The 15,019-nt window shown below is 40.8% G+C and overlaps 2 protein-coding genes across 2 annotated transcripts; both read left to right on the top strand.

The window, feature by feature from the left end:
* Positions 1–501: 501 nt before the first annotated feature.
* samsn1a (SAM domain, SH3 domain and nuclear localisation signals 1a) lies at positions 502–8,279 on the top strand. Its single transcript, XM_083914531.1, has 8 exons — positions 502–635; positions 1,759–1,839; positions 2,240–2,368; positions 3,347–3,464; positions 3,662–3,813; positions 3,915–4,127; positions 5,095–5,242; positions 7,538–8,279. The coding sequence occupies exons 1-8, from the start codon at positions 579–581 to the stop codon at positions 7,690–7,692; spliced, it is 1,053 nt and encodes a 350-aa protein (XP_083770657.1). The 5' UTR covers positions 502–578; the 3' UTR covers positions 7,693–8,279.
* A 1,341-nt stretch (positions 8,280–9,620) lies between these two features.
* hspa13 (heat shock protein 70 family, member 13) lies at positions 9,621–14,169 on the top strand. Its single transcript, XM_083914094.1, has 5 exons — positions 9,621–9,723; positions 9,827–10,167; positions 10,681–10,894; positions 11,016–11,183; positions 11,846–14,169. The coding sequence occupies exons 1-5, from the start codon at positions 9,699–9,701 to the stop codon at positions 12,424–12,426; spliced, it is 1,329 nt and encodes a 442-aa protein (XP_083770220.1). The 5' UTR covers positions 9,621–9,698; the 3' UTR covers positions 12,427–14,169.
* The last annotated feature ends 850 nt before the right edge of the window (positions 14,170–15,019 follow it).

Here is a 15,019-nt window from a genome sequence, read left to right on the forward strand (position 1 = left end):
CAGCATCATTTACCATAACCAAGTTCCTCATTGCTATTAAAAGGGCTTTTTGAGGAATATACAACTTTTTTTTCTTTTCCTTTTATATGCAAAATAAAAAAAAATGCCTTTATTGTTATGTTTAGTAGAATCATTATATTGTTCATTTGATCGCGCGGATGTCACCATAACCCTGATATATAATGAGTCACTCCCATGATTATTGAGCTTAACTTGGTGACATTACAGCCCAACTCAAGCACATCAACCACAATAATACAAAACAGTAGCACCTATGACACAAATTATAAAACCTAAATGCAGCCGTTCCTGGAAGTGGTTCTTAATGTTTTCGTCGAGCCCGGCCACAAAATGCAAACTCAAGCACTTGTATGTTTCCCTTTCAAAGTGATGCTGCTAAGAGAGACACAGTGTCAATTGCCTCACATCCTGTGTGTTGTAAGGAAGTGGGCCAGCCAGCCCCATCAGACAGACGGCCTCAGTGTTAGTTAACACTTCACTGTCAGGAGAGTCGGGTAAAGACAAGAGAAGAGAAGAGCAAGGACTGAGATTTGACAATAACCTTAAAACAGGAGAAAATGTTACAAAGGGCGGCCTCCAATGTGTCAGACAAATCAAAGAGCAGCAAGCCAAAGGTAGGTGACAATAGAATGAGTACTGCAGGAGCCGCTGAGGCAAGATATGACATTTATTGGGAAGAAAAGATGTGTCACTTTTGACATAGTCAATTAAAAACATGACCAAAATAATCCAAAAAAGAGAGACAGTTACAAATGTGTACAAGAAAGCTAAATTTAACATATAAAATCATAGGAAAATGGAAAATGGAAAATGCAAAATATTTGTTTTTAAATTATGCAAAGACAGAGTTGACATAAGGTGTGATTTTTGTCCAAGTATATACAATTAAATATATTTTTCCGAGAGTATTGTCATAATGTAAAATGACAAAGCAATTCAAACAATGCAAGAACGCTAAAACTAGAGGGGAGAAAATTATGAAACCCTGTATTTGCAGACAGTAGAAGCTAGACGACGCTGCATTAAATCAATCCACAGAGGGCTGTCTAGGAGTATGGAGCTCATATTTAACCAGGATTTCCAGGGATTACTCATTTATATAATTATTTTGGAGATGACGGGGAGTCAGGAGAGATTATGATGACTTTTAGCTTTATGAAAAAAATTGGGGAGGGGGGGGGGGGGCTGGAGTTAAAACTGAGCCAGAGTAAAGCAACTATGATTTTAACAGGATCGTGAGGACACAACAGTATTATTTATGTTTTTATCTACTCATTTTCAATACTGACATGTTTGTCAGTGCTGTGACAAATATTCTCTCTGCTACCACATTAAGAGTGACATGATTTCATACATGACCACAAAGGCACTACATATTTTACAAGCTCTCATTTCGAAACGCTCTCGGAACAGTTTGCTGCATTTATCTACATATATACAGGAGGGGCCTTCCATTTGCTTTTATGAGCAAACAATTAGGAACGCGTTTACTAGACAGTATAAGTATATAAACCCTCAGTTAAATCCACTGGAAAACTTCAATCATTTCATCATTAAGATCCACTTAGGTCATAGAGTGAAGATGCAACAGGTTTTTCTTTCAAGGACCTTTGAGCATTGAGACAGCTTGGAGAAGGGCTCTCAAGTGCAATGACTTGATTTGATGTAATGCTGTTAAATCTTGCTTCACAAAAAGTCCCAGTTGTCTCATCCTTTGTCTTTTATTCCTCCCCACAGCGCTCCACCAGCTTCGGCAGGTTTGAGGGTCTCAGACATCACTCGCCACAAGCCAAACCAGAGGAAAATGGACCAACTGTGGTATGTAGATTTGTTTTCATTTCATTTTGATGTGCATAATGTCCAAAATGTCACACAGTAGCAGGAATGATAGCTGGTCATTGTCAACAACATACCAAGTGGCCATGAGAAGTAATTGGATAGAAACATTTGCATGAAGTTTTTTCCCCTTTTGCACATATACAAATATGACATGGTGTCACACAAATCTGTGTGTAGTGTTCTGTATTCAAAAAAGGAAATGTTCATGCATGGAAAATTATTTTATTGCACAGGAAGTGACGCGTGTTACGTGTGTTTATGGAGCGGAGATACAAATTGTTTGGACGAAAACTCAATAGATGGGAGAAACATGAGGAGCCGAGTCCTTAAATATCACAGTACTCGTGTATAATGTACTAAAAAAACTGTCTTCTCACAGCTCACAGAAGAATGTGAGGCTTTGGACCCAAACAAATCAGCTGGACTCGGGAAGAAGATGAAGGCAATATCACTGACCATGCGCAGAAGAATGGGCAAAAAACACACCAAGTCTTTTTCTGAGGAGATAGTGAGTCACACACACACACACACACACACACACACACACGCACACGCACACGCACACGCACACGCACACGCACACGCACACGCACACGCACACGCACACGCACACACACACACACACACACACACACACACACACACACACACACACACACACACACACACACACACACACACACACACACACACACACACACACACACACACACACACACTCCAGAAAAAAGTCCATTCTCGTTGACAATCATGCCCCGGTTACATCAAACCGGTGCTTTTTTTCTTACCGGTGCTTTATCACTGACCATGCGCAGAAGAATGGGCAAAAAACACACCAAGTCTTTTTCTGAGGAGATAGTGAGTCACACACACACACACACACACACGCACACGCACACGCACACGCACACGCACACGCACACGCACACGCACACGCACACACACACACACACACACACACACACACACACACACACACACACACACACACACACACACACACACACACACACACACACACACACACACACACACACACACACACACACACTCCAGAAAAAAGTCCATTCTCGTTGACAATCATGCCCCGGTTACATCAAACCGGTGCTTTTTTTCTCAAGAGTCTTGTCTCTTTCATCTCTTATGAACCCACATCCTCAAATATGACGCTGTTGTTGTCAATATTTAACTGAAGCACTTTGTCTCTGACTTACCCTGAAAGGTGCTCTCGCAGTTTAGTGTTTTACTGTAACACTGATGAGAGATATGAGTCGCTCTGTGACTTTCACAACCTACATCTCTAGCCTGAGGCCGTGTTCTAGTTTCCTTGTCATCTTTCACTTTTATTTAGATTTACTTGATCAGTTCACTGGAGTTTGCACACTTTGGTACATTTCATCTGTGATTGATTGAGGATCATAAGAATGTCAGTATTCTATGAGATGTCTTTCAATTCAACTTTTTATATTTTCCTGTTTTATCGCAGGGTGATGACACAGACAAAGACCCAGAGGCAGAGACAGAGAGTGGCCCTCCAGCTGAGAAAAACTCTGCAAAAACAAGAGCGTCCTTAGAGAGTCTTTACAGTGGCCAGAGCTCTTCTAGTAAGTATCTGCACACATCTGCACACACTGCAAAGGCTGGTCCAAAGAGTGCTGGGTTGTTTTAACCCACATGTGAATGAATGTGTGGCGTTATATAAATAATTCCACAAAAAAAGCTGATACATATGAATTAACCAGTACAATGACGTTTTATTAGATGACGGTGTAACAATACTGTGTTGTGATTGTGGGTTCAGGTGGTGTGACCAGTGAGTCCAACGGCTCTGGTCAGAGAGACAGTCTGAAGCTGGAGGAGGACGGCTCCTATCAGGGACAGTTCTGTGGCAGAGCTCGTGTCCACACAGACTTTGTTCCCAGCCCGTATGACACAGACTCCCTCAAACTCAAGGTGAGACACAGCACTGCATGTGTACAGTGGCATATTGTGCAGTAAAGCCTCATTTTAAAAGATAAAGATAAACACATCCATGCTTTTTTTTTTTTTGATAGGTCGGTGACATTATCAACATCATCAGTAAGCCTCCGATGGGCATCTGGACAGGCATGCTAAACAGCAAAGTGGGCAACTTTAAGTTCATCTATGTAGACACTTTGGTGGAGAAAGAGGAAGAAGAGAAAGCTCCAAAGATCAGGCAACAGAAACTGTGCAAAAGGCCTCGGCCTAAAACGTTGCTGGAGTTACTGGAGCGACTGAATCTTGAGGTGAGGACAAGATTCACTCATTTGGTTCATAGAAACGTAGGTACAAAGTGGTCATCAGCGTCATAGACTTAGACTCAGTAAGACTGATCTCAAGTTCTACAACTCTCAACTCAAGTCAAGTCAAGTCCAGAGATCTTTATTGTCCCCGGAGGGCAATTTGCAGTACAGTCAGCAGCAAAAACAACAGTAAAATGCACAATAATAATGACACATACAATGACAAAGACCTAATAGTTAAAAGAGATGGAATACACAACGACATGAGTGACATGGGACGACAATTAACAATCATCAATCGACAGACAAAGTGCAACAGTGCCTCACTGGATAAAAACTGGATAAAAAAAGGAGTTAAAGTGACCACAGCGCTATCGGTTGTTAAGATGGCCAACAGCCACTGGAACCCAGGATTTTCTACATCTGTCAGTCCTGCATCTGGGCACATTAAAGCTGCGTCTTGATGGAAGCAGTTTAAATTCAGGTGGTAAGGGATGGCTCGGGTCAGACAGGACAAGTCTCGCATTGTTCAGGGCCCTGAATGGTAATGGTGATGTACGTGAGTGGAGTACCGATACTTTTACTGCACACTCTGAAGTCTGAACTGACTGAACTCTGCAAGTCAGGGGGTTACAATCCTAACATGGAAGCAGTTGAAAGAATATTCAGTTAACTCTTCTGTGTGGCATCTTCATCACTTATCTGATGCTGTAAATTTAATCTAATGAAAGTAATCCTAAACAAAAAAAATTAATTTTAAAGTTCAACTTATTTACCATATGCTGCTATAATTCCATAACTCAACCTCAGAGATATATGTAGATAAAAAAAACACGACATTATCCATACCTTTGCAAACACTTTGTACCACAAATGAAATGAAACTTGAAACTTGAGACTTGAAAGAGACGAAAGGTGAATGTGTACACTGTGTGGGTTGATGATAATGAAGGTTTCACTGTTGTTTCAGGAGTACGCCTCTGCCTTGCTGCTGAATGGCTACCAGACAGTGGAGGACCTGTTGCACCTGCAGGAGAAACACCTGATCGAGCTGAACGTCAAAGACCCTGAGCACAGACGCAAGCTTCTCGCTGCTGCCGAATTCCGCTACACAGAAGGTTAGCATCACACCAAGCACTTGTTACCGACCACGCATTATTCTACAGACCACTACTGCTTTAATAAACAGTGTGGTCAATTTTCAGTGAGCCGATCACTCTTGGAAAAAAGATTACAACTGCCAAATAGACGAAGCTGGAATGGTCAAATACGTGCTAACCAAAGTAGCATACCCAAAGGTTCCTCTTGAACAAAGGCTCATTAGCCAATCAAATTGTTCCAAACAAAGCGTGGAATCAGAATTGGGAATGACATCACACCCGAGTTGAGCGGGCTCCAGTTACAAAGACGGGCAACCATTATATTTAGCCAGGTTAGCCAGGTTAGCCAGGTTAGCCAATGTTAGCAATAACAGCTGATAACAATGCATCTATTCTGTGTTAACAAACATGTCCACAGTTGAACGGTGGACAGTACTGTGTGCATGGTTATTCAATGAGACGCAAACAAGACAGGAGTGAGAGTAAAGAAAGTATTCCTAAAGATTTAACTACTGTGGACACTGGGCGCCACCATCTTGGATTTTGAGGTTTGATCTCTGACTGGGAACTTAGTAAAAACAGAAGACATGATCAACTTTAAACGTTTAAACCACCAGACATTAAGTTTACAATCTCTGCGTAAATCAGGTAAAAGTCAAAATCTATCTGTACTGTATACAGCAGATGTTCTACAGTAATCCTACAGTTATAGTTGTGAGGTCTTTATGGCACATGTGTGAGCTGACACACCTCTGAAATTGTTCATCAGCCAAGAAATTAGAATTCAAAAAGCTCTGTAACAATAGTCTTCAAAGAGAATTACTTCAAAGTGATTCAGACAAGATAAGAGACATACTTTATTCTTTATTCTGCTCAAATAAAGTATACCCACTAAGTTTAACATAAAAACACCATATAATCTTTCATTTTTACGCTATACTATTTATGTTACTTGAGCTGCTGTAACATGTGAATCCCCCCTGTGAGGATCAATAACGTTAGTTCTATTTTATTCTATTCTATTTTATTTTAAAACAATGTAACACTTTAATTTAATTTCTACTGGAGAATAAAAAAGCTGTTTTTTTCTCGTAAAAATGTGAAATAGCAGGTGAAAGCGGAGCCATTTGTACCGCACAGACGATAAATACGTCCTGCGCACTGTGAGAGGCTTATCAGTGATTTCCTGTTACTCAGATAGAAAGTGCTTAATGTGGCAGAAGGTGTTCCTGTAATCCGACGTCTTTAAGCAGAAGCCTGATTATCGCTGTGAAAACAAAACTTCTTTACAGTGCGCAGAAGGAACAACAACCATGGCCTACTCATGTTCAGTTAGTGCCTTACTGAAGCTGTCGACAAGGCAAATTATCATCATTACAAATTGTATGTTTGGGTGACAGTGTGACTAAACAGATGGCAGCGGCAGCGGCTGCGGCGTGACCCTGCCAAGCTTGTTGGCTCACATGAGATGCCTGTAATGTAATCAAGCTGAACTTCATTAGGTTAGTGGTTTGGCAACCTGGACAAGAGGATTAGTAGCTTCCATCAGGGAAGTAGAAATATTAGAGAATGGTAGAATATTTGTGCTCTGCGAGGGTGGAAAATAAAAGTCAAAGAGGACATTTTGAAGTGTTGTATCTAAAGATATGTTCTCTGCAACCTGCAGAAGTTATTTCAGAATTTGGGACATTTTGCCACACGGCCAACACATCGTTCTGGTTTTGTGTATATATTATATTTATGTAAATGGATTTAAGATAACCCTCCTTATACATATTGTGACCAAATAAAGGGTTTGCATAGTGATTTAAATTTGTGGATGCTTTGGCATTGCTTGAGCTGGATATCCAGCATATTCCATCCAGCTTCACACCTCGTACCGACACACAAAAGCCTTTACGAGTAGTTCGGATCTTTGGTAGAACAAAGTTTTATCTCTTTTTTTCAAAGAGTTGTTGCAGGTTAGGTGGCAACAAATTAACAAATGCTTTGTAAAGAAATATCATTGTGGTATACTTAACCAAATCATCAAGCTTCATCAATTGCGACTGACAGAAAAGATGAGGAGTATGCTCAAGAAATCCAGCTTTATGAACAATTCACACTGCTTGCTTTTGTAACATAATCAAAGGGACTAATGTGCGCTGGTAATTATTGCCCCATACTTCCAAATGACTCAGCCTTATGCGTGATTCATTTCCACTGAGTGAAGCACTTGGCGAAGCACAGATTTTATCTTCTATAATGTGGTTGGAAACAGAAACTTGTAATATCTTACCGTTTGATCAGTTTCCATTTGGTTTGTGACTGCAGGTGAGGATGTCAGGGGTGATGAGGAGCTCAGATCCTCCCACAGTCTACAGGAAGAAGACAGCGACTGTCCCAGAGACTCGGGCTGCTTCATCCCGTCTGAATGTTCAGACAGCAAGGACGACGCAGAGCAGCTCACAGACACTGTGGACTCTTAATGTGATTGTCATGATGGATACTTTGACTATTGGAATTCAGCGTTAGGTATTTTCTGAGGACTAATGGTTGCGACAGTTATTCCTTCATTTTCTCAAAATGTCATGTTAATAATATCAACGAGCTTCCCTAATATAGAAGCTTTTTAAAAGTGATAAGAAGAACAGACAACTGATATTCTAGACGTCATCTTATCCATTTGTCCCTTTTTCAAGATATTTGTACATTTTGATTTCTGGAGTTTTCTTTATTTTATGTTGAAAAGGTGACATTTCATTGATTAAATGTCACTTGTATTTATTGCATTCTATATCATTCAGTGTTTTTTTCCCCTTCATATAAAGCCTTTATTTATCACATCTGCATCTTTTTGACCGTTCTCATCAAATCCAGTTTCAATTCAACATCCAGTGTAATCTTTTTTCTTCTTCTTATGAATGAGGGGATGTTGGTGAAGGGATGTTTTTGAAATGTTGTTTTTTGTAGTGTCTGGATTTGAACAATGCAAATATTGCCTATAATGTATACTGTACATTACAATGTATGTCATTTTCTAAGTGTGCGTGTTTAAATGAGTGTGTGAAAGAGAGCCTGCGTATGAACTCATGTGAAAGTCAACTGTTTCACAACTTTTTGTAAATAAAATCAAAGAAATACAATCAAATGAGTTGGGTTTGTTTTTGTTAGTCAGAATTATTTATTTCACTTACCAGAGCAGTGTAGATGAGATTGAGCTTGATGCCTAAACAGCCTTACATATAATAAATTAATACAAATATATAATACAAAAAGTTAGTTTTTATTTGAGAACTAAACATGTTAGAATATTTGATGGTATATATTAATATTTGATAAAGAATATTTATATTTTACAATGTTATTAATTTGATTTTATTTATTAACATGCATTGTCTTCTTAATTATATTATAATATTCTATTTAAAGATTTTATTTTAACGTCAACTTTTTATTTATCCATCTTATTATTTATCTTATAATTTTTTTCAGCATCAATTTTTTATTTATTTTAGTTATCTATTTTCCTTTAATATTTATTTTAACATTATGTTTTTATGTCAACCTTTTTATTGATCTATTTTATTATTTATTTTATCATTTTTTTCAGCATCAATTTTTTATTTATTTTAGTTATCTATTTTCCTTTAATATTTATTTTAACATTTTGTTTTTATGTCAACCTTTTTATTGATCTATTTTATTATTTATTTTATCATTTTTTCAACATCAAAATTTTAATTACTTTAGTTATCTATTTTCCTTTAATCTTCATTTTAACATTTCGTTTTTATGTCAACCTTTTTATTTATCTATTTTCCTTTAATATTTATTTTAACATTTTGTTTTATTGTCAACCTTTTTATTTATCTATTTTATTATTTACTCCATCATCTTTTCAACGTCAACTTTAAAATTTTTTATTTTAGTTATATATTTTACTTTAGTATTTATTTTAACGTGTTTTTTTATTTACCTATTTTATTTCAACATCGACTTTTTTAAATGTATTTTATTTATGTATCTCACTTTACTATTTATTTTAACATTTTGTTTCAATGTCAGCCTTTTTATTTATCTAATTTACTTTATTATTGACTTCATCTATCATTTCAGCTTCAAGATGTTTTTTTTAAATGTATTATTTATTTATTTTTATATTATTTCTCTTTGTCCACACTGCCCTGGCTCTGCTCTGGTTGGCTGAGAACACGGAAACGTCATGAAACTTTTGCAAATGTCGCAAGCGTTCATGGGAAGTGTAGTGAAACGCACACAACGGCTGGCTTTCGTGGCGTCGGTGCTGTACACTGTAAACTACATTACCCAGAATCCACAAGGAGTCGAGCAACGTTGACGTGTATTTTGTTGGTAATCTGAAAAAGTCCTATTTCGCATCATCCAGCTGTCAGAACCGGACATAGTTTAACCGCAGCTAAAGACGGACGTGTTGTCAAATTTAAGTACGAGGTGACTCCGCAAGTGTGTGACGATGTCCGGAGAAATTTCTATGATAGGTAAGTTGAATGACAGTTATTTCCCCCTGTAATTACCGGTGACTGGATGCTAACACATGAGCTAACCGGTTTACTCCACTTGCGCGTTGTTACTGTGCCACAGGTTCGGTGATCCTGGCCCTGTTCCTGGCTGGCTACCTGGGCCAGCAGTACCTGCCGCCCCCGAAACCCAAAGTGATCGGCCTGGATCTGGGCACCACCTTCTGCTCTGTCGGCGTCTTCCACCCGGGCAGCGGGGAGGTGGAGGTGATAGCAGATGAGGAGGGCAGGAAGAGCATCCCCAGCGCCGTCTCGTTCACCACCACCGCGGTGCTGGCTGGACATGAAGCCGTGGAGCTGGCAGACAGCAACCCCCAAAACACCATCTACGATGCCAAGAGGTTTATCGGGAAGATCTTTAGGTCCGGGCTCCTGGAGCAGGAGAGTGCTCGGTACCCCTTTAAGGTGGGTTTTGATAGTGCTGGTTAAGCCTAATATGAAACTACTGTGCGTGTTATTGCAGAATGAGTGACTTCTGTGGTGGATTCCTTTAGATAAATATCGTTATCCAGTTATGAAATGAACATTTTGGCCACATCATCCAGCCTGGTGATGTGATTTCTCTGAGTTTTAATCACTCCATCCTCACTGTAGATTGTTTCTCTGCACCCTGTTAGTCTAGGGGTCCTAGGACACAACATGAAACAGCCCAATCTTCCCCAAGTCCCAAGTGGCCACAAACTATGATTTGGTTGAATACTAAGAAAGAGGTTTTGTTTACAAAGATAGTTAAAGTGACAACAATAGATAACGATATATATATAAGCTGAGCTATAGGCTTCAGGGTGGACTAAGGCCAAAATAACAAACAAAAGGTTCCTGTCCTAAACCAAATTAAGAAGAAACAAATGACACAAGATTGACCTCCCTAACTAAATAAACAGGAAAAAACAATGTTAACAAAACTGAATCTTCCAGGTGATTAACAACAATGGAAGTGCAGAGTTCCTGATCTCCACCAACCACACCTTCACTGTGAGCCCGGAGTTCATCGGCTCCAGGCTGCTGCTGAGGTTGAGGAAGATGGCCGAGCGACAGCTTGACGTGCCCATTCAGAAAGCTGTCATCTCGGTGCCTGCAGAGTTCGACGAGAGACAGAGGAACTACACCGTCAGGGCGGCCAACCTCGCTGGTCAGCTCTCTCATTATTTTAATCTGATGTTGGACACTTGGATATATTTGAAACAAGACAAGACAAACAAGCTACATGCACTGCTTTACTAATCTAATGTCAACTTTCCTTGGTCTTGCAGGCCTGGAGGTCCTGCGTGTGATCAACGAGCCCACAGCTGCAGCCATGGCGTACGGCCTGCACAAGGTGGATGTGTTCAACGTGCTGGTGGTGGACCTCGGAGGAGGAACTCTGGATGTCTCTCTGCTCAACAAGCAGGGAGGCATGTTCCTCACCAGAGCCATGGCAGGTAATGTGTCTCACTACTTCTGTAATAAGAGATAGGAGGTAATATGAGTCCGCTGTCCTCTCTTGTGCAGTTCATGTCCCAGTCAAAAGCTTAAAATATTATTTTTATTCCAAATCCATTTTAACTATTGCTCTTAACATTCATTCATTCATCTTCAACCGCTTGTCCCTGTCGGGGTCGCGGGGGGCTGGAGCCGATCCAAGCTGACATCGGCCGTGAGGCGGGGTACACCCTGGACAGGACGCCAGTCTATTGCAGGGCACATAGAGACGAACAAAGACAGACAACCATTCACACCTACGGGCAATTTTAGAGTCATCAATGAACCGAACACGTGCATGTCTTTTTGGATTGTGGGAGGAAACCGGAGAACCCGGAGGAAACCCACGCAGACACGGGGAGAACATGCTAACTCCACACAGAAAGGCCCCAGCCGGGGCGCAAACCTGGAACCTTCTTGCTGTGAGGCGACAGTGCTAACCACTAAAAATAAATAATATAGGAACTTTGACGTGGATTCAGTTGGTCAGTCTGTGTCACAGAAAAAATGGGTGTTCAGACAATAATCTGGTTTCATTTTAGCATCTTTGATCGGAAACTTCGCAAAGAATTCAAAGTGTTGGAGAGAACAGTGGCCTAATCTTAAGTGTGTTTTTCTGCAGGGAATAACAAGCTGGGAGGTCAAGACTTTAGCCAGAGGCTGCTCCAGTACACGATAGAGCGCGCCCAACAGGAGTTTGGCGTCCCACCCACTCTCAAAGAAGACATCCACCGTCTCCGACAGGCTGTGGAAGCCGCCAAGCTCAACCTCACCCTCCAACCCAGCGTCACCATCAGAGCGCCCCTGCACCTTCACACCCACGACAGCTCCGAGTCACCCCGAGGCTCCGCCCCCGCTCCGGTTCTCTTCCAGGCCACGATCACTCGGGAGCTGTTCGAGGAGCTCAACGAGGACCTTTTCCGGAAGATCCTCGCCCCCGTCGAGATCGTGTTAGCCGAGGGCCACCTGGAGAAAGAGGAGGTGGATGAGATCGTTCTGGTCGGAGGGTCCACCAGGATACCGCGCATCAGGAGGCTGATCAGCGAGTATTTTGGGAAGGAGCCCAACACGTCGGTAGACCCCGACCTGGCCGTGGTTACAGGTGTGGCCATTCAGGCTGGCATCATGGGCGGCTCCTGGCCTTTACAAGTCAGCGCTATAGAAATCCCCAACAGACATCTACGCAAGACGAACTTCAGCTAATCTTTGTCGAGGTTATTTATTTGGATAAAAGGGATGCCTCAAACACTTCCTAACTGTTCCTCTCATGCGCATAATTTTAAGATCTGAGAAAAAATTCCCACAAAAGCCACTGTCACCTGAATGAAGACATGCAAGATACTCAGGTGTTTTTTAACTTATCTTGTGCTCTCTTGCTTGTGAAAGGAAACATTCCTCTCTGACAGATAGTTGTGCAGAAGCGGCCAGTCCTGTTTCCATTTTCAAAGCCACAGCTGCTTTTGCTGTACGTGAAGCTCCAGCAGACAGAGAAGTACTGATGAAATGTGAATGAGAAGCGTGTCATGCATCTACGGATCCATTCAGTGTCGTTGATGCTTATTCATGGTAGATACTTCCATGGCGTTCAATTCAGGGAACAACCTGTCAAAGGACTAGCCAGTGCATCTTCAGCTATTTATTTATTTATTCCCATTAACTGTTTGTTTGTGCGTGCGTGCGTGCATCCGTGTGTGTGTGTGTGTGTGTGTCCTTAAATGTATTTTTGCATCTCTCTATCAGAGGTTGACATGCAGTGTGCTTGTGCCTATTCAGAAAGCTGCTATATTGTTTGAATCAAAGTTCGGAGGTGAACCGCCGCAATGTACCAGGAAAGTCCCTCTTCCAGGGGCCACGCGCCTAGAAACTGTAGATTCACGACTGAAAATGTGTGTACGCCTGATCTGAAGTAAGCGAGAGTTTCACACATTAGCGTCTTCTTATAAATACCACTTTGTGTGGGGGAAAAGGTGCAGGCATGGTCATTGTGTGTACACAACATATATGCATCTGGCCCCAGGTCCGTGCAATTCTTTATGTGGTGTCCCAGAGGTTGTTTTCTGCTGGAAGTCGTTGGGACGGAGGGAGACCGCAGTGTTGAGATGGAGTTATGCACAATTAATTTCAAACTAATCAATTCCAATATTGAATAGCTGATAAAGCGTTCTAATGAGTCCACAGGGAACCGATAAAGGTGCATGTTGGAGGAAGCCTTAATGTTTAAACAGGGATGTACTGTAAAATCTTAAATAATAAGCACCACCCCTCCCTTTCACTGCATTATTTGAGTGCGGCACTTTGAGGACTTCCACTTGTTGGCGGTCTTTTGTGTGCGCGTGTGTTCACGTGCGTGTCATTAAAATGGCAATGACTTTCACACTTATGTAACGTGTGCTGCATATCAGATGTAAGCACCACAGCCGGCTTTTGCTGCTCTAGAGAAGGTAGAGAAGGTCAACTCTTGTAGTCCCGCAGAAGGATCAAATGAATTGTTTACTGGTGCCTTGTGTATTTGAAATTGAGAAATGTGGTACTGTCACATTTAGGATGTTGATGCATGGTTTGTGGTTGTCTGGGGGGCCTCAAATTTCAATTTGACTACTGATTTATTGTGAAGGTCGCTTTCACCTGCTCTTATTTGTATGGCTGGTTGTACATCCTGTATGAAAGGTGATTTCCATTTCTGTCTTTGGAAAACATGAAACTCAGAAGTCAAGTGAAGTTGGTCATTTAACCATTTTCAACTCAACTTACATTCCTTCAAAATGTATTTAAACTAATTATTGCCAAATGTCATTCATGCATAAGGATATTTATTTGAGCTACTTTTTCTTAAGAGAGACTTTAGTTAAGATGAAGCTAATATGAGGCCATGCTGTTTGCCTTTGATACTGTACAGATCATTTACCGGTCCCTATTAAAATAGGGAGGAAAATAATTATGAAACATGGATCTATTTTTATATAACATGTACACACTTCCAGAGTCTAGCCACCGAGAATGATCAAGGAAGTTAAACTGTTATGTTCTGCCTTTTCAGCCAATTAAAATGCCTCAATGTCTTCGCTGTCTGTTTATTCTGAGTCTCATCAGTTTCAGTGTCCAGAGATGATGGGTCTGGAAGCTCACCGCTGTAGCCTTTCTAAGCCTTAAACAAAAGAACCCTGTGTTCAACGAACAATTCTTCAAAACATAGAACTTTGGAACAACTTCTCAACTGTAATGGATGAGGGAGTATTAAATAAACTCCACACCTACTGATCTAGAGTCACCTCCGCCCGGCCCGTTTACACGTGAGCCAGAATAAAAGGTGCACATGGAGGCGTCTCTGTACCACCTTGCACCTGGCATCAAGCAACTTTTGTCTTTACAAAGCTGTACGCACTGGCTGCCTGGTATGACTTATAAAATGCACTGTTACTGTTACACTTGCATTTTTGAATTCACAATGCTTTAGTAACCCATACTGTTTTATTGTAATCTTTTTGTACCTGGGAAAAGGGACTGACCAGTGTATGAAGAGCTAATAATGAAGTGGATTTGAAACTACAGATATGACTCCCTCTAGTGCAGAAGAATGGTTATGACAGCAAATTCAACACAGCATCTGAGTTTCAAGACAAATTAAACATTCAAGTCCCCCTCCAGACACATTTTAAAGTACGTAAAAATACTCTGCTATGAGTATTTTGTTTTTTAACGTGGTTTCCCACAAAAATCAAACACTGATCATTTAATGTGACTGATTTCCATTGGGGTGGAATCACTGGAGACAAACATATCCACTCAAACAGAATTT

This window comes from Echiichthys vipera (assembly GCF_963691815.1).
Source record: "Echiichthys vipera genome assembly, chromosome: 5".
Lineage (NCBI taxonomy): Eukaryota > Metazoa > Chordata > Actinopteri > Perciformes > Trachinidae > Echiichthys > Echiichthys vipera.

Bases quoted from the DNA above. Each gene is read 5' to 3' on its own strand.
- hspa13 (XM_083914094.1), top strand. From the start codon at position 9,699: ATGTCCGGAGAAATTTCTATGATAG. The intron at 10,168-10,680 runs GTGGGTTTTGAT...TGAATCTTCCAG, and splicing joins GTGCTCGGTACCCCTTTAAG to GTGATTAACAACAATGGAAG. The intron at 10,895-11,015 runs GTCAGCTCTCTC...TTGGTCTTGCAG, and splicing joins CAGGGCGGCCAACCTCGCTG to GCCTGGAGGTCCTGCGTGTG.
- samsn1a (XM_083914531.1), top strand. From the start codon at position 579: ATGTTACAAAGGGCGGCCTCCAATGTGTCAGACAAATCAAAGAGCAGC. The intron at 1,840-2,239 runs GTATGTAGATTT...GTCTTCTCACAG, and splicing joins AGGAAAATGGACCAACTGTG to CTCACAGAAGAATGTGAGGC. The intron at 3,814-3,914 runs GTGAGACACAGC...TTTTTTTGATAG, and splicing joins CAGACTCCCTCAAACTCAAG to GTCGGTGACATTATCAACAT.